At 45.2% G+C, this 19,976-nt stretch overlaps 1 protein-coding gene across 1 annotated transcript in view; it reads left to right on the top strand.

The window, feature by feature from the left end:
* The window catches only part of LOC124037445 (dual specificity mitogen-activated protein kinase kinase 1-like), a 60,283-nt gene that overhangs the window by 25,755 nt on the left and 14,552 nt on the right, over nucleotides 1-19,976 (top strand). Inside the window, 2 exon segments of the mRNA XM_046352145.1 lie at nucleotides 3,249-3,373; nucleotides 4,500-4,710. Coding sequence (XP_046208101.1) covers nucleotides 3,249-3,373; nucleotides 4,500-4,710 — 336 coding nt within the window.

The raw sequence follows: 19,976 nt of genomic DNA, 5'->3' as shown, positions 1-19,976 counted from the left end.
CGATCCTCGACTTCGGCGACGTCATCTACAAAATAGCCTCCAACACTCTACTCAGCAAACTGGATGCAGTTTATCACAGTGCCATCCGTTTTGTCACTAAAGCACCTTATACTACCCACCACTGCGACTTGTATGCTCTAGTCGGCTGGCCCTCGCTACATATTCGTCGCCAGACCCACTGGCTCCAGGTCATCTACAAGGCCATGCTAGGCAAAGCTCCGCCTTATGTCAGTTCACTGGTCACGATGGCAACACCCACCCGTAGCACGCGCTCCAGCAGGTGTATCTCATTGATCATCCCTAAAGCCAACACCTCATTCGGCCGCCTTTCGTTCCAGTACTCTGCTGCCTGTGACTGGAACGAATTGCAAAAATTGCTGAAGTTGGAGACTTTTATGTCCCTCACCAACTTCAAACATCAGCTAGCTGAGCAGCTAACCGATCGCTGCAGCTGTACATAATCTATTGGTAAATAGCTCACCCATTTTCACCTACCTCATCCCCATACTGTTTATATTTATTTACTTTTCTGCTCTTTTGCACACCAATATCTCTACCTGTACATGACCATCTGATCATTTATCACTCCAGTGTTAATCTGCAATATTGTAATTATTCGCCTACCTCCTTATGCCTTTTGCACACATTGTATATAGACTCCCCTTTTTTTCTATGTGTTATTGACTTGTTAATTGTTTACTCCATGTGTAACTCTGTGTTGTCTGTTCACACTGCTATGCTTTATCTTGGCCAGGTCGCAGTTGCAAATGAGAACTTGTTCTCAACTAGCCTACCTGGTTAAATAAAGGTGAAATAAAAAATAAAAAAATAAAAATACCATCTACTGCATCTTTATGTAATACATGTGTCACTAGCCACTTTAAACTATGCCACTTTGTTTACTTTGTCTACATACTCATCTCATATGTATATACTGTACTCTATACCATCTACTGTATCCTTATGTAATACATGTATCACTAGCCACTTTAACTATGCCACTTTGTTTACATACCCCACATTACTCATCTCATGTGTATATACTGTACTCTATATCATCTACTGTATCCTTATGTAATACATGTATCACTAGCCACTTTAACTATACCACTTTGTTTACATACTCATCTCATATGTATATACTGTACTCGATACCATCTACTGTATCTTGCCTATGCCGTTCTGTACCATCACTCATTCATATATCTTTATGTACATGTTCCTTATCCCCTTACACTGTGTATAAGACAGTAGTTTTGGAATTGTTAGTTAGATTACTTGTTGGTTATTACTGCATTGTCGGAACTAGAAGCACAAGCATTTCGCTACACTCGCATTAACATCTGCTAACCATGTGTATGTGACAAATAAAATTTGATTTGTTCCACCTAGAAAATATATTGACTTGAACAAGGAAGACAGAAAATAAATTCTTAATAATTGTCACACCACCCTGTGATGAGAATGAGATTAGGGCGAGGACCATCATCCATCCCATCTGGTCTATCCAAATGGGATGCTAGATCTTCACTGAAAATGAGATCCATATTTGGGATTGGTAAAACAAAAGCCTGTACTGTACCAACAATGCTCCAATTATGGTTAGCATTGTTAGCATTGTTAGCATTGTTAGCATTGTAAGCACTGTTAGCATAGTTAGCATTGTAAGCACTGTTAGCACAGTTAGCATTGTTAGCACAGTTAGCATTTTTAGCATTGCCCAAATGGGTTTCTGATACCCTCCCTCTCGGAGGACATGAAAAGATAAGGTTTCCTGGAAAGAAACGCCTCTCTTTAGACTCAATGAATTATTATAAATATTGAATTAGTTTCAGAAGCCACCTGCAGGATGAGCAGTACACCATCCCCTCACTTGGTGCTCTCCTCACAGTTTAGGGGAAGAGCTCTGTCTCTCCTTCACTCTCCCTAGTGTTTCACGTTGGTTCTATCACTCCATCTTTAAGACCCCCAGAGACGCTGGTAGAATGTACATTTACAGACAGGAAGTAATATGTATTGTGATGTACTAGTGATGTTAACATAGAGTATTTTATATTTACAGCTTTGTGTTCTCTGTACGGTCCACATTCCTCCTTGTTTTACACTGTCGTGAGTGGCATGTTAATGACAGATTGGTATCTCAATACAGTTTTGGTCTAAATTACTATACATTTCATTTTTCAGACCCCCACAGTCAACCTCCCGATAGCCCAAATATTTTTTTTGTCGGGGGGAGCAACCCTAAATCAATTACAGGCACGGTTGAACCCCCCCACCCCCACCCCCTCTTCATATGGCTCCCTCTCTGCCTGTCTCCCTCTCTGCCTGTCTCCCTCTCTGCCTGTCTCCCTCTCTGCCTGTCTCCCTCTCTGCCTGTCTCCCTCTCTACCTGTCTCCCTCTCTACCTGTCTCCCTCTCTACCTGTCTCCCTCTCTGCCTGTCTCCCTCTCTACCTGTCTCCCTCTCTGCCTGTCTCCCTCTCTGCCTGTCTCCCTCTCTGCCTGTCTCCCTCTCTGCCTGTCTCCCTCTCTGCCTGTCTCCCTCCCTGCCTGTCTCCCTCCCTGCCTGTCTCCCTCTACCTGTCTCCCTCTACCTGTCTCCCTCTACCTGTCTCCCTCTACCTGTCTCCCTCTACCTGTCTCCCTCTACCTGTCTCCCTCTGCCTGTCTCCCTCTGCCTGTCTCCCTCTGCCTGTCTCCCTCTCTGCCTGTCTCCCTCTCTGCCTGTCTCCCTCTCTGCCTGTCTCCCTCTCTGCCTGTCTCCCTCTCTGCCTGTCTCCCTCTCTGCCTGTCTCCCTCTCTGCCTGTCTCCCTCTCTGCCTGTCTCCCTCTCTACCTGTCTCCCTCTCTACCTGTCTCCCTCTCTACCTGTCTCCCTCTCTACCTGTCTCCCTCTCTGCCTGTCTCCCTCTCTGCCTGTCTCCCTCTCTGCCTGTCTCCCTCTCTGCCTGTCTCCCTCTCTGCCTGTCTCCCTCTCTGCCTGTCTCTCTCTCTGCCTGTCTCTCTCTCTGCCTGTCTCCCTCTCTGCCTGTCTCCCTCTCTGCCTGTCTCCCTCCCTGCCTGTCTCCCTCCCTGCCTGTCTCCCTCCCTGCCTGTCTCCCTCCCTACCTGTCTCCCTCTACCTGTCTCCCTCTCCGCCTGTCTCCCTCTCCGCCTGTCTCCCTCTCTGCCTGTCTCCCTCTCCGCCTGTCTCCCTCTCCGCCTGTCTCCCTCTCCGCCTGTCTCCCTCTCCGCCTGTCTCCCTCTCAGATGTGAAGCCATCTAACATCCTGGTTAGCTCCCGTGGTGAGATCAAGCTGTGTGACTTTGGAGTGAGCGGTCAGCTCATCGACTCCATGGCCAACTCCTTTGTGGGAACCCGCTCCTACATGTCTGTAAGTTACTACAGTAGCCGACCTATAGTTCTCTCCTGCTGCCCTCACACTCTGTCTGTCTACTCAGCTACTGTTCAGCCTTATTTATACCCTACATAGTAAAACTCAGCACTCACCATAGTACACAAGAACTACAAATAGCTTCAGGTAGCTACCATAGTACACAAGAACTACAAATAGCTTCAGGTAGCTACCATAGTACACAAGAACTACAAATAGCTTCAGGTAGCTACCATAGTACACAAGAACTACAAATAGCTTCAGGTAGCTACCATAGTACACAAGAACTACAAATAGCTTCAGGTAGCTACCATAGTACACAAGAACTACAAATAGCTTCAGATAGCTACCATAGTACACAAGAACTACAAATAGCTTCAGATAGCTACCATAGTACACAAGAACTACAAATAGCTTCAGATAGCTACCATAGTACACAAGAACTACAAATAGCTTCAGATAGCTACCATAGTACACAAGAACTACAAATAGCTTCAGATAGCTACCATAGTACACAAGAACTACAAATAGCTTCAGATAGCTACCATAGTACACAAGAACTACAAATAGCTTCAGATAGCTACCATAGTACACAAGAACTACAAATAGCTACCATAGTACACAAGAACTACAAATAGCTACCATAGTACACAAGAACTACAAATAGCTACCATAGTACACAAGAACTACAAATAGCTACGCAAAATGGGGATCCTGTGTAGTTGTGTGCAGGGAAGCCATTTTACAGAATGAACTAGTCTTTAGGAGGACTGGCCTGGCCCTGGGGACTCTCTTGCCATGTATGGCTTTTGCCCTAACACTACACACCTGATTCAAATAATCAACTCATCATCAAACTTTATTTTTATAGTTATTATTTGACTCAGCTGTGTATTGCTAGGTCCAAAACCAAAACAGGAAACGCTGACAGTTTAGTTTTTAGATCTGAAAGAGTTATACTTTAATTTTTGTTTACTGTCTGGAATATAATGATGTATTTGTTGCTTGAAAAGCATTCAGGCAGTGTATCACTGTATTCACCAGAGAGCTTTGCACTATTTTGGCTCTTATCATTCATCCTGTCTCTCTATGTCTCCCCCCCTCCCCCATCTCCCTCTCCCCCCAGCCGGAGCGTCTCCAGGGAACTCACTACTCTGTCCAGTCTGATATCTGGAGCATGGGTCTCTCTCTGGTTGAAATGGCTGTCGGACGCTTTCCAATCCCTCCCCCCGACGCCCGCGAACTGGAAATTATCTTTGGGTTCCCGGTGGAAGGGGACGCCTGTTCTAGTGACACCACCTCTCCCAAGCCTATACCCCCCGGACAGCCTGGCAGCTGTGAGTGTCTGGGCTCTGGTCTAAAGTAGTGCACCATATAGGGAATAGGGTTCCATAGGGCTCAGGTCTAAAGTAGTGCACTATATAGGGAATAGGGTTCTATAGGGCTCTGGTCTAAAGTAGTGTACTATATATAGGGTTCCATAGGTCTCTGGTCTAAAGTAGTGCACTATATAGGGAATAGGGTTCCATAGGGCTCTGGTCTAAAGTAACGCACCATATAGGGAATAGGGTTCCATAGGTCTCTGGTCTAAAGTAGTGTACTATATATAGGGTTCCATAGGTCTCTGGTCTAAAGTAGTGCACTATATAGGGAATAGGGTTCCATAGGGCTCAGGTCTAAAGTAGTGCACTATATAGGGAATAGGGTTCTATAGGGCTCTGGTCTAAAGTAGTGTACTATATATAGGGTTCCATAGGTCTCTGGTCTAAAGTAGTGCACTATATAGGGAATAGGGTTCCATAGGGCTCAGGTCTAAAGTAGTGCACTATATAGGGAATAGGGTTCTATAGGGCTCTGGTCTAAAGTAGTGTACTATATATAGGGTTCCATAGGTCTCTGGTCTAAAGTAGTGCACTATATAGGGAATAGGGTTCTATAGGGTACTAACTACTTTAATGATTTTTTTTAATTGGCAAGATTAGGCATGACATAAAATCAACAAACCCTGACACATCCAAGTATATCTGACTAAATGATGAAAGAAATGTGCAAAGATAACAAGGCTATATACACGTGGAGGCTATATACAGGGAGTACCAGTACCAAGTCAATGTGGAGGCTATATACAGGGAGTACCAGTACCAAGTCAATGTGGAGGCTATATACAGGGAGTACCAGTACAGAGTCAATGTGGAGGCTATATACAGGGAGTACCAGTACCAAGTCAATGTGGAGGCTATATACAGGGGGTACCAGTACCAAGTCAATGTGGAGGCTATATACAGGGAGTACCAGTACCAAGTCAATGTGGAGGCTATATACAGGGGGTACCAGTACCAAGTCAATGTGGAGGCTATATACAGGGGGTACCAGTACCAAGTCAATGTGGAGGCTATATACAGGGAGTACCAGTACCAAGTCAATGTGGAGGCTATATACAGGGGGTACCAGTACCAAGTCAATGTGGAGGCTATATACAGGAGTACCAGTACCAAGTCAATGTGGAGGCTATATACAGGGGTACCAGTACCAAGTCAATGTGGAGGCTATATACAGGGAGTACCAGTACCAAGTCAATGTGGAGGCTATATACAGGGAGTACCAGTACCAAGTCAATGTGGAGGCTATATACAGGGAGTACCAGTACCAAGTCAATGTGGAGGCTATATACAGGGAGTACCAGTACCAAGTCAATGTGGAGGCTATATACAGGGAGTACCAGTACCAAGTCAATGTGGAGGCTATATACAGGGAGTACCAGTACCAAGTCAATGTGGAGGCTATATACAGGGAGTACCAGTACCAAGTCAATGTGGAGGCTATATACAGGGAGTACCAGTACCAAGTCAATGTGGAGGCTATATACAGGGAGTACCAGTACCAAGTCAATGTGGAGGCTATATACAGGGAGTACCAGTACAGAGTCAATGTGGAGGCTATATACAGGGAGTACCAGTACCAAGTCAATGTGGAGGCTATATACAGGGAGTACCAGTACCAAGTCAATGTGGAGGCTATATACAGGGGGTACCAGTACCAAGTCAATGTGGAGGCTATATACAGGGGTACCAGTACCAAGTCAATGTGGAGGCTATATACAGGAGTACCAGTACCAAGTCAATGTGGAGGCTATATACAGGGGGTACCAGTACCAAGTCAATGTGGAGGCTATATACAGGGAGTACCAGTACCAAGTCAATGTGGAGGCTATATACAGGGGGTACCAGTACCAAGTCAATGTGGAGGCTATATACAGGGAGTACCAGTACCAAGTCAATGTGGAGGCTATATACAGGGAGTACCAGTACCAAGTCAATGTGGAGGCTATATACAGGGAGTACCAGTACCAAGTCAATGTGGAGGCTATATACAGGGAGTACCAGTACCAAGTCAATGTGGAGGCTATATACAGGGAGTACCAGTACCAAGTCAATGTGGAGGCTATATACAGGGAGTACCAGTACCAAGTCAATGTGGAGGCTATATACAGGGAGTACCAGTACCAAGTCAATGTGGAGGCTATATACAGGGAGTACCAGTACCAAGTCAATGTGGAGGCTATATACAGGGAGTACCAGTACCAAGTCAATGTGGAGGCTATATACAGGGAGTACCAGTACAGAGTCAATGTGGAGGCTATATACAGGGAGTACCAGTACAGAGTCAATGTGGAGGCTATATACAGGGAGTACCAGTACCAAGTCAATGTGGAGGCTATATACAGGGAGTACCAGTACCAAGTCAATGTGGAGGCTATATACAGGGAGTACCAGTACCAAGTCAACGTGGAGGCTATATACAGGGGGTACCAGTACAGAGTCAATGTGGAGGCTATATACAGGGAGTACCAGTACCAAGTCAATGTGGAGGCTATATACAGGGGGTACCAGTACAGAGTCAATGTGGAGGCTATATACAGGGAGTACCAGTACCAAGTCAATGTGGAGGCTATATACAGGGGGTACCTGTACAGAGTCAATGTGGAGGCTATATACAGGGAGTACCAGTACCAAGTCAATGTGGAGGCTATATACAGGGGGTACCAGTACAGAGTCAATAGGGAGGCTATATACAGGGGGTACCAGTACAGAGTCAATGTGGAGGCTATATACAGGGTATTACGGTACAGGGTCAATGTGGAGACTATATACAGGGTATTACGGTACAGAGTCAATGTGGAGACTATATACAGGGGGTACCAGTACAGAGTCAATGTGGAGGCTATATACAGGGGGTACCAGTACCAAGTCAATGTGGAGGCTATATACAGGAGTACCAGTACCAAGTCAATGTGGAGGCTATATACAGGGAGTACCAGTACCAAGTCAATGTGGAGGCTATATACAGGGAGTACCAGTACCAAGTCAATGTGGAGGCTATATACAGGAGTACCAGTACCAAGTCAATGTGGAGGCTATATACAGGGAGTACCAGTACCAAGTCAATGTGGAGGCTATATACAGGGAGTACCAGTACCAAGTCAATGTGGAGGCTATATACAGGGAGTACCAGTACCAAGTCAATCTGGAGGCTATATACAGGGGGTACCAGTACAGAGTCAATGTGGAGGCTATATACAGGGAGTACCAGTACCAAGTCAATGTGGAGGCTATATACAGGGAGTACCAGTACCAAGTCAATGTGGAGGCTATATACAGGGGGTACCAGTACCAAGTCAATGTGGAGGCTATATACAGGGAGTACCAGTACCAAGTCAATGTGGAGGCTATATACAGGGAGTACCAGTACCAAGTCAATGTGGAGGCTATATACAGGGAGTACCAGTACCAGTACCAAGTCAATGTGGAGGCTATATACAGGGAGTACCAGTACCAAGTCAATGTGGAGGCTATATACAGGGAGTACCAGTACAGAGTCAATGTGGAGGCTATATACAGGGAGTACCAGTACAGAGTCAATGTGGAGGCTATATACAGGGGGTACCAGTACCAAGTCAATGTGGAGGCTATATACAGGGAGTACCAGTACCAAGTCAATGTGGAGGCTATATACAGGGAGTACCAGTACCAAGTCAATGTGGAGGCTATATACAGGGAGTACCAGTACCAAGTCAATGTGGAGGCTATATACAGGGAGTACCAGTACCAAGTCAATGTGGAGGCTATATACAGGGAGTACCAGTACCAAGTCAATGTGGAGGCTATATACAGGGAGTACCAGTACCAAGTCAATGTGGAGGCTATATACAGGGGGTACCAGTACAGAGTCAATGTGGAGGCTATATACAGGGAGTACCAGTACAGAGTCAATGTGGAGGCTATATACAGGGGGTACCAGTACAGAGTCAATGTGGAGGCTATATACAGGGGGTACCAGTACAGAGTCAATAGGGAGGCTATATACAGGGGGTACCAGTACAGAGTCAATGTGGAGGCTATATACAGGGGGTACCAGTACAGAGTCAATGTGGAGGCTATATACAGGGGGTACCAGTACCAAGTCAATGTGGAGGCTATATACAGAGAGTACCAGTACCAAGTCAATGTGGAGGCTATATACAGGGGGTACCAGTACCAAGTCAATGGACACGGGTACGAGATACTTGAGGTGTACATGTACATATGGGGAGGGGTGAAGTCACTAGGCAACAGGATAGATAATTAACAGTAGCAGCAGCGTATGTGATGAGTCAGACGAGTTTGTGCAATAGCAAAAGGGCGGGGGGGGGTTAATGTAGATATTTAAATAGCTACCTGGACTAACTATTCAGCATTGTTATGGCTTGGGTGTAGAAGCTGTTCATGGTCCTGTTGATTCCAGACTTGGTGCACTGGTACCGCTTGCTGTGCGGTAGCAGAGAGAACAGTCTATGATTTGGGTGGCTGGAGTCTTTTACAAATAGTTTTATGGCTCTGACACCACCTGGTATAGAGGTCCTGGAGCATGGCCTCAATGACGTCCTGGGCCGTACGCACTACCCTCTAGAGCCTTGCGGTCAGATGCCGAGCAGTTGCCATACCAGGCGGTGATGCAGCCAGTCAGGATGCTCTCGATGGTATAACTAACCAGTAGTCCCCTGATAGTCCCCTCAGGAGGGGACGATGCTCTCGATGGTATAACTTTTTGAAGGCCCAGGCCAAATCTTTTCAGCCTCCTGAGGGGGTTTCTTCGTGCCTTCTTCACAACTGTGTTGGTGTGTGTGGACCATGATAATTCCTTAGTGATGTGGCCACAGAGAAACTTGAAGCTCTCGAAACTGCTTTGTGGATGGGGGGCATTCTCGGGCTTTCCGTTTCCACGATCCCTACAGGCTGTCTCTTCGTGATCAGGCCTACCACCGTCATGTCGTCTGAAAAAATGAATGATGGTGTTGGTGTCGTGCGTGGCCACGCAGTCGGGTGAACAGGGAGTACAGGAGGGGACTAAGCACGCACTCCTGATGGGCCCCCACATTGAGGGTCGGTGTGTTGTTGCCTTCCCTCACCACCTGGGTGTGGCCTGTCAGAAAGCCCCAGGGTCCTGAGCCTAGTAGCTTGAAGGGTAATATATTGTTGAACGCTGAGCTGTAATCAATTAACAACTTTTTAACATAGGTGTTCCTCCTGTCCAGGTGGGAAAGGGCAGTAATGGAGTTCAATAGAGATTGCGTCATCTGTGGATCTGTTGGGGCGGTATGCGTATTGGAGTGGGTCCAGTGTGTCTGGGATGATGGTGTTGATGTGAGCAACGATCAACCCTTTCAAAAGCACGTCATGGCTACAGATGTGATTGGTACAGGGCGATAATCATGTAGACACGTCACCTTGGCGTTCTTAGGCACAGGAATTATGGTGGTCTGCTTGACACATGTAGGTGTTTGTCAAAATCCATCTCGCAGCCCGTATCAAAAAGGGAGACAACACAGAGATCAAGGAATAACAAAAAATATATTTATGAACTAAAGTAAACTATATACAATTAACAATGTTGTGTTGGTGTGAACCATGACCAGCCTTTCAAAGCGTTTCATGGTTACCGATGTGAGTACAACAGGACGATAATAATTTAGACAGGTTTCTTTGGCGTTCTTGGGCACAGGGACAATGGCTTGAAACATGTAGGTATTACAGACTGGGTCAGAGAGAGATTGAAAATGTCAGTGAAGTACGCGTCCTGGTAATCCGTGTGCGGCCTTGTGAATGTTAACCTGTTTAAAGGTCTTACTCGCATCGGCTACAGAGAGCGTGATCACACAGTCGTCCGGAACAGCTGGTGCTCTCATTCATTGTTCAGTGTTGTTTGCCTCCAGCGAGCATAGAAGGCATTTACCTTGTCTGGTAGGCTCGCGTCACTGGGCAGCTCGCAGCTTGGTTTACCTTTGTAGGTAGTTTGCCCTGCCAGATCCGACAAGCATCACAGCTGGTGTAGTAGGATTCAATCTTATTCCTGTATTGACACTTTTCTTGTTTGTTGGCTCGTCGGAGGTTGTGATTTCTTATAAGCTTCTGGGTTAGAGTCTCTCTCATTGCTGACAAAGACCAAAGCCGACGGGAGTACCGTTGAGGACAATGGTGTCTCTCTATCACACGTGAAGGATCTTTTAAACGAACAAAAAGAGACCTATAAGCAGTTGTTACAACAAGAAAATAGTTTGACCAGAGACCTGAAGAACAGTTTGCAGTTCTCCCAGGGTCAGCTCGACAAGTTGAAACAGGAGAACGGCAAGATGACAGCAATCTGTAAGTCGTTGAGAGAGGACATCAGTTCTGTGTGTGAACCCGTGATAACAATGACGGATAAATCGGACTCAAGGGACAATCAAGGCAGAACAACATGGTTGTGGAATGGAATCGGAGGACAAAGTGAGGGAAATGATCTCTGAGAAATTGAAGATGGACCACAGGAAGATTGAGGTGGAGCGCACCCACAGAACTGTAACACCCACCACCGGTCCAGGTGACAGGCCCAGGTGACAGGCCCAGGTCCAGGCCAATAGTGGTCAAGTTCTTGAGGTTACGAGGACTATCCTGAAGCTGTGCACCAGAAGAGGAAGTAACTTATCCCAGCCATGAAAGCTGCCAGAGCGCGTGGGGACATTGCTTACATCCGCTACGACAGACTCATTGTCCACCCTCCCTCCCAGAAACCTGGAAGGCATGAGAGAGCCAAGCCTATGGGTTCGTAGCCTCAACCCCGCAGCTTATGGGGGAGGTGTTGTATATATTCAGAGCCATATCCCTGTAATGCTTAGAGAAGATCTTAAGTGTTATTGAAGTGTTGTGGTTGCAGGTTGACTTGGCACATTTAAAGCTTTTTCTTTTGGAGTGTTGCTGTAGGCCACCAAGTGCTAACAGTCAGTATCTAAATAATATGTGTGAAATGCTTGATAGTCTATGTGATGTAAACTGAGAGGTCTACTTTCTCAGGGACCTGAATATTGACTGGTTTTCATCAAGCTGTTCACTCAAGAGGAAGCTTCCCACTGTAACCAGTGCCTGTAATCTGGTTCAGGTTATTAATCAACCTACCAGGGTGTTTACAAACACTACAGGAACAAGATCATCCACATGTATCGATCACATCTTTGCTAATACTGTAGAACTTTGTTCTGACGCCGTATCAGTACCCATTGAATGCAGTGATCACAACGCAGTGGCTATATACAGGAAAGCCAAAGTTCCAACAGCTGGGCCTAAAATAGTGTATAAGAGATCATACAACATAATACATGCTGTGACTCTTAAGTGAACGATGTTACAAATATTTATTGGTCTGATGTGATTAATGAGGAGCATCCAGACGCTGCACTTGATGAATTTATGACATTGCTTCTTCCAATTATTGATAAACATGAAACTGACTGTTAGAGCTGTTCATATGGATTGATGAGGAGTTGAAAAACGGTATGGTTGAAAGAGATGGGGCTAATAAGTCTGGCTGCACATCTGACTGGCTGACTTAACGGTAAATTGAGAAATTATGTGACTGAACTCAACACAAAGAAGAAACTATGTTATGGAGCAATGATCTAAAGAACAATGGAAAAACACTTTGGAGTACTTTAAATGAAATTATGGGCAGAAACACATTCAACTCCATCTTTCATCCAATCAGATGGCTTATTGACTCTAGCCACTCCTATCTGTCATATGTTTAATCTGAGTCTAGAGGAAAGTCTTTGTCCTCAGGCCTGGAGGGGAACCAAAGTCATTCTGCTACCCAAGAGTGGTAAAGCGGCCTTTACTGGTTCTAAGAGCAGACCAATCAGCTTGCCAGCTCTTAGCAAACTGTTGGAAAAAATGGTGTTTGACCAAATACAATGCTATTTCTCCGTAAACAAATTAACGACAGACTTTCAGCATGCTTAGTGAGAAGGGCACTCAACATGTACTGCACTGACACAAATGACTGATGATTGGTTGAAGGAAATTGATAATAACAAGATTGTGGGAGCTGTACTGTTAGATTTCAGTGCCTCGGTGCTGCTTTTGATATTGTTGACCATAATCTGTTGTTGAAAAAACTTAAGTGCTATGGCTTTTCAACCTCTGCCATGTCGTGGATTCAGAGCTATCTATCAAATAGAACTCAGAGGGTTTTCTTTAATGGAAGCTTCACTAATGTCAAACACGTAACGTGTGGTGTACCGCAGGGCAGCTCTCTAGGCCCTCTACTCTTTTCTATTTTTACCAATAACCTGCCACTGGCATTAAACACAGCATGTGTGTCCATGTATGCTGATGATTCAACCACATACCCATCAGCAACCATGGCTAATGAAGTCACTGAAACCCTTAACAAAGAGTTGCAGTCTGTTTTGGAATGGGTGGCCAGTAATAAACTGGTCCTGAACATCTCTAAAACTAAGAGCATTGTATTTGGTACATATAATTTCTTCAGTTCTAGACCTCAGCTGAATCTGGTAATGAATGGTGTGGCTGTTGAACAAGTTGAAGAGACTAAATTACTTGGTGATACCTTAGATTGTAAACTGTCATGGTCAAAACATATAGATTCAATGGTTGTAAAGATGGGGAGAGGTCTGGGCCGTAATAAAGAGATGCTCTGCTTTTTGACACCACACTCCACAAAGCAAGTTCTGCAGGCTCTAGTTTTGTCTCATCTTGATTATTGTCCAGTCGTGTGGTCCAGTGCTGCAAGGACCTAGTTAAACTGCAGCTGGCCCAGAACAGAGCGGTACGTTTTACTCTCAGTTGTAATCAGAGGGCTGATATTAATACTATGCTGCCAGTCTCTCTTGGCTCAGAGTTGAGGAAAGACTGACTGCGTCACTTCTTCTTTTTATAAGAAACATTCATGTGATGAACATCCCAAATTGTTTGCATAGTCAACTTACACACAGCTCTGACACACACACTTATCCCACCTGACATGCCACCAGGGTTCTTTTCATAGTCCCCAAATCCAGAACAAATTCAAGAAAACGTACAGTATTATATAGAGCCCTTATTGCATGGAACTCTGTTCCATCTCATATTGGTCAAATAAACAGCAAACCTGGTTTGAAAAAACAGATAAAGCAACACCTTACGGCACAACTCCTCTCTTTGACCTAGATAGTTTGTGTGTATTCGTATTGATATGGAGGCTACATGTGCCTTTTCAAAAAAATGTGTGTAGTTCTGTCCTTGAGCTGTTCTTGCCTAATGATGTTTTGTATTATGTTTCATGTTTCATGTTCTGTTCTGTTTCTGTGAAAAAAAAGAGAAAAGAGTAGCTGCTTCTTTTGCAACAGCTAATGGGGATCCTAATAAAATACCAAATACCAAATATGATTCTGGGGAAGTAGATTAATTACTAAAACTCCTGGCGTATCCCTTTAACATTAGAGCTTGGAGCTTTTGAACCCTTCCCCTTCTCATCTTACCTGCCATCCTACCTCCCGAGAGGCGGGAGCCCATGCAAGAGGTGTCACTGCAGTCCCTGGTTTTAATCCGGGCTGTATCACATCCGGCCGTGATTGGGAGTGCCACAGGGCGGTGCACAATTGGCCCAGCGTCGTCTTGGTGTGACCGGGTTAGGCCGTCATTGTAAATAAGAATTTGTTTCTTAAACTGACTTGCCTAGTTAAAATAAAGGTTAAATAAATAAAAATAGAAAATGGAAAAGCCAGCGAGGTTTATATTATCCATGTCCTCGCCACTACTCTGTGAAAAGATATTACAGTTCTTCAGATCTGGAACGGAGCTCGACCAGTTTTTTCTCTTTATTGATTGTATGTTCACCTTTCGGTTACTAGTCCAATGCTCTAACCACTAGGCTACCTGCCACCTCGACACTCTAACCACTAGGCTAACTGCCACCTCTACACTCTAACCACTAGGCTACCTGCCACCTCTACACTCTAACCACTAGGCTTTTTCCCCCACTAGGCTACCTGCCGCCTCTAATTAACCACTAGACTACCTGGAAACTAACCACTTACCTGCCACCTCTACAAACCACTAGGCTACCTGCCTCCTCTACACTCTAACCACTAGGCTACCTGCCACCTCTAGACTCTAACCACTAGGCTACCTGCCACCTCTACACTCTAACCACTAGACTACCTGCCACCTCTACAAACCACTAGACTACCTACTTCTAATGCAACCACTGGCTACCTGCCACCTCTAAATCAAATCAAATCAAATCAAATTTATTTATATAGCCCACGCCCAGCTGATATCCAAAGTGCTGTACAGAAACCCAGCCTAAAACCCCAAACAGCAAACAATGCAGGTGTAAAAGCAGTCACTCCCTAGAAAGGCCAAAACCTAGGAAGAAACCTAGAGAGGAACCGGGCTATGTGGGGTGGCCAGTCCTCTTCTGGCTGTGCCGGGTAGAGATTATAACAGAAAATGACCAAGATGTTCAAATGTTCATAAATGACCAGCATGGTCAAATAATTTAGGCAGAACAGTTGAAACTGGAGCAGCAGCACAGTCAGGTGGACTGGGGACAGCAAGGAGCCATCATGTCAGGTAGTCCTGGGGCACGGTCCTAGGGCTCAGGTCCTCCGAGAGAGAAAATTAGGAGAGCATATGCTGGCCATCTGGCTGCAGGGTGGAGATTATAACAGAACGTGGCCAAGATGTTCAAATGTTCTTGACCAGCATGGTTGAATAAGGCAGAACTGTAAAACTGGAGCAGGAGCATGGCCAGGTGGACTGGGGACAGCAAGGAGTCCTCATGTCATCTTGTCTGGGCCCAGGCCAGTCTGAAACTGGAGCAGCAGCATGGCCAGGTGGACTGGGGACAGCAAGTCATCTTGTAGTCCTGGGGCATGGTTCTAGGGCTCAGGTCCTCCGAGAGAGTCTGAATTAAAATGGATTTACACAGGACTATCTCCAGATAAACAAACTGACCCTAGCCCCCGACACATAAACTTGTCTGGAGGCTGAGACAGGAGGGGTCTGGAGAATGGGCCCCATCCGAGGACACTGGGGGCAAACAGGAAGGATACACTCTACACTCTAACCACTATGCTACCCTGTATGTTCACCAAACAAAACCGGAAGGTGACGGTGATCTAGATGCTCGCAGACGTAGTCTAATCATGATGCCGCCTCGCTTGCCCCTGCTCTTTCGCCTTCCTCTTTCCAGTTCTTGGGATCAGGTCCGGGGTAAAAGCATAAGATTCAGATCTACCGACTCATTGAAGTTTAAATCTTCATCCAAATCGAGGTTAGTGGTCGCTGTTCTGATGTCAAGAAGACTTTTTTTCCCCCCAGACATAGCAAATTATGGCGGAAACATTTTGTGCAAAAATTGTTAAGATCAACAACAACAAAACACAAAATAGCGCTAGTCAGGAGTCTGTAAAATGGCAGCTATCTAATGCAGTGGTGTAACAGTATAACTTTAGACGTCATCTTGTCTGGGTCAGGGACCCTCTGCACACATCAAAACAGTCACCCCTCGGCATCTATCTCACTCCACAAAAGCCGTGGGTTAGCTACTACTTCAAGGTCTCCGATCTTGTCTGGGTATTAGTGATGTCAGTAAACTCTATTTAGGCAGCTAACTAAGCTAGCCGTTTCAGATCCGTTACAGTGGCACCTCGTCATCTTGTCTGGGTCAGGAGTCTGTAAAATGGCAGCTATCTACTGCAGGGGCACCTCGTCATCTTGTCTGGGTCAGGAGTCTGTAAAATGGCAGCTATCTACTGCAGGGGCACCTCGTCATCTTGTCTGGGTCAGGAGTCTGTAAAATGGCAGCTATCTACTGCAGGGGCACCTCGTCATCTTGTCTGGGTCAGGAGTCTGTAAAATGGCAGCTATCTACTGCAGGGGCACCTCGTCATCTTGTCTGGGTCAGGAGTCTGTAAAATGGCAGCTATCTACTGCAGGGGCACCTCGTCATCTTGTCTGGGTCAGGAGTCTGTAAAATGGCAGCTATCTACTGCAGTGGCACCTCGTCATGTTGTCAGGAAATCCCAGGAAAAACTATAGGCTGCAAAGCGATAGGACATATATTTATACTAGGCCCGAATAGCACTGGGTCAAGAGTCTGTAAGATGGGAGAGAAGCAGGCTTGATGTAGATCATTTCAGAATGTAAAACAGGACAACAGCATAGGCCAAATTAACACACGGGGAAAGTTGAGGAGAGAAAGTGTGTTTTGTGTTATTACTTTTGGCCGGTTATGCACCGAAGCATTGAAAATAGTTGCACAGGACAGACAGAGAGATGAGCACAGTGGAACAAGAGAAAGGAATTGGCAACCATCAGAGAAATGAGAATCACTTGCAAACCACTCGAGCAACGAGGCAATGGCATGCTGTAAAAGATGTGCAGGCTAAACAGCGTTTGTTGTTGAATTGCTACATTTTAAATATGAGTTTCTATATTATTTTTTTCATTACATTGAAGTATTATTTGCAGGGAGGTAAAGAGGAAGTCCAATCCGTTACAGGACAGTTTAACCTCTTCATTCAAAGACTCCCATCATGGACACCCAAACTGGACAGTTTAACCTCTTCATTCATAGACTCCATCATGGACACTCAAACTGACAGCTGTGACTGCTTTGTGTGATGTATTGTTGTCTCTAACCTTGTGGCTGCTTTGTGTGATGTATTGTTGTCTCTAACCTTGTGGCTGCTTTGTGTGATGTATTGTTGTCTCTAACCTTGTGGCTGCTTTGTGTGATGTATTGTTGTCTCTAACCTTGTGGCTGCTTTGTGTGATGTATTGTTGTCTCTAACCTTGTGGCTGCTTTGTGTGATGTATTGTTGTCTCTAACCTTGTGGCTGCTTTGTGTGATGTATTGTTGTCTCTAACCTTGTGGCTGCTTTGTGTGATGTATTGTTGTCTCTAACCTTGTGGCTGCTTTGTGTGATGTATTGTTGTCTCTAACCTTGTGGCTGCTTTGTGTGATGTATTGTTGTCTCTAACCTTGTGGCTGCTTTGTGTGATGTATTGTTGTCTCTAACCTTGTGGCTGCTTAGTGTGATGTATTGTTGTCTCTAACCTTGTGGCTGCTTTGTGTGATGTATTGTTGTCTCTAACCTTCTTACCCTTTGTGCTGTTGTCTGCAGCCCAATATTGTTTGTACCATGTTTTGTGCTGCTACCATGCTGTGTTGTCATGTTGTGTTGCGACCATGTTGTTGTCATGTTGTGTTGCTACCATGTTGTTGTCATGTTGTGTTGCTACCATGTTGTGCTGCTACCATGTTGTTGTCATGTTGTGTTGCTACCATGTTGTTGTCATGTTGTGTTGCTACCATGTTGTTGTCATGTTGTGTTGCTACCATGTTGTGTTGCTACCATGCTGTGTTGTCATGTTGTGTTGCTACCATGTTGTTGTCGTGTTGTGTTGTTGTCATGTTGTGTTGCTACCATGTTGTTGTCATGTTGTGTTGCTACCATGTTGTGTTGTCATGTTGTGTTGCTACCATGCTGTGTTGTCATGTTGTGTTGCTACCATGCTGTGTTGTCATGTTGTGTTGCTACCATGTTGTGTTGTCATGTTGTGTTGCTATCATGTTGTTGTCATGTTGTGTTGCTACCATGCTGTGTTGTCATGTTGTGTTGCTACCATGCTGTGTTGTCATGTTGTGTTGCTACCATGCTGTGTTGTCATGTTGTGTTGCTACCATGTTGTTGTCATGTTGTGTTGCTACCATGTTGTTGTCATGTTGTGTTGCTACCATGCTGTTGTCATGTTGTGTTGCTACCATGTTGTTGTCATGTTGTGTTGCTACCATGTTGTTGTCATGTTGTGTTGCTACCATGTTGTTGTCATGTTGTGTTGCTACCATGTTGTTGTCATGTTGTGTTGCTACCATGCTGTTGTCATGTTGTGTTGCTACCATGCTGTTGTCATGTTGTGTTGCTACCATGCTGTGTTGTTGTCATGTTGTGTTGCTACCATGCTGTGTTGTCATGTGTGTTGCTACCATGCTGTGTTGTCATGTGTGTTGCTACCATGCTGTGTTGTCATGTGTGTTGCTACCATGCTGTGTTGTCATGTTGTGTTGCTACCATGCTGTGTTGTCATGTTGTGTTGCTACCATGTTGTTGTCATGTGTTGCTACCATGCTGTGTTGTCATGTTGTGTTGCTACCATGTTGTTGTCATGTTGTGTTGCTACCATGTTGTTGTCATGTGTTGCTACCATGCTGTGTTGTCATGTTGTGTTGCTACCATGTTGTTGTCATGTTGTGTTGCTACCATGTTGTTGTCATGTGTTGCTACCATGCTGTGTTGTCATGTGTTGCTACCATGCTGTGTTGTCATGTGTTGCTACCATGTTGTTGTCATGTTGTGTTGCTACCATGCTGTGTTGCCATGTTGTGTTGCTACCATGTTGTTTTGCTGCCATGTTGTGTTGCTACCATGTTGTTTTGCTACCATGTTGTGTTGCTACCATGTTGTTTTGCTACCATGTTGTGTTGCTACCATGTTGTTGTCATGTTGTGTTGCTACCATGTTGTTGTCATGTTGTGTTGCTACCATGTTGTTGTCATGTTGTGTTGCTACCATGCTGTGTTGTCATGTTGTGTTGCTACCATGTTGTTGTCATGTTGTGTTGTTGTGTTGCTGCCATGTTGTGTTGTCATGTTGTGTTGCTACCATGTTGTTGTCATGTTGTGTTGCTACCATGCTGTGTTGCCATGTTGTGTTGCTACCATGTTGTGTTGCTACCATGTTGTTGTCATGTTGTGTTGCTACCATGTTGTTGTCATGTTGTGTTGCTACCATGTTGTTGTCATGTTGTGTTGCTACCATGCTGTGTTGTCATGTTGTGTTGCTACCATGTTGTTGTCATGTTGTGTTGTCATGTTGTGTTGCTACCATGCTGTGTTGTCATGTTGTGTTGCTACCAGGCTGTGTTGTCATGTTGTGTTGCTACCATGTTGTTGTCATGTTGTGTTGCTACCATGCTGTGTTGTCATGTTGTGTTGCTACCAGGCTGTGTTGTCATGTTGTGTTGCTGCCATGTTGTTGTCATGTTGTGTTGCTACCATGCTGTGTTGTCATGTTGTGTTGCTACCAGGCTGTGTTGTCATGTTGTGTTGCTACCATGTTGTTGTCATGTTGTGTTGCTACCATGCTGTGTTGTCATGTTGTGTTGCTACCAGGCTGTGTTGTCATGTTGTGTTGCTACCATGTTGTCATGTTGTGTTGCTACCATGCTGTGTTGTCATGTTGTGT

This window comes from Oncorhynchus gorbuscha, linkage group LG06 (assembly GCF_021184085.1).
Source record: "Oncorhynchus gorbuscha isolate QuinsamMale2020 ecotype Even-year linkage group LG06, OgorEven_v1.0, whole genome shotgun sequence".
In the NCBI taxonomy this organism is placed as follows: domain Eukaryota; kingdom Metazoa; phylum Chordata; class Actinopteri; order Salmoniformes; family Salmonidae; genus Oncorhynchus; species Oncorhynchus gorbuscha.
The sequence above is the reverse complement of the archived record's forward strand: the minus strand, read 5'-3'. Positions and strand labels throughout refer to the sequence as shown.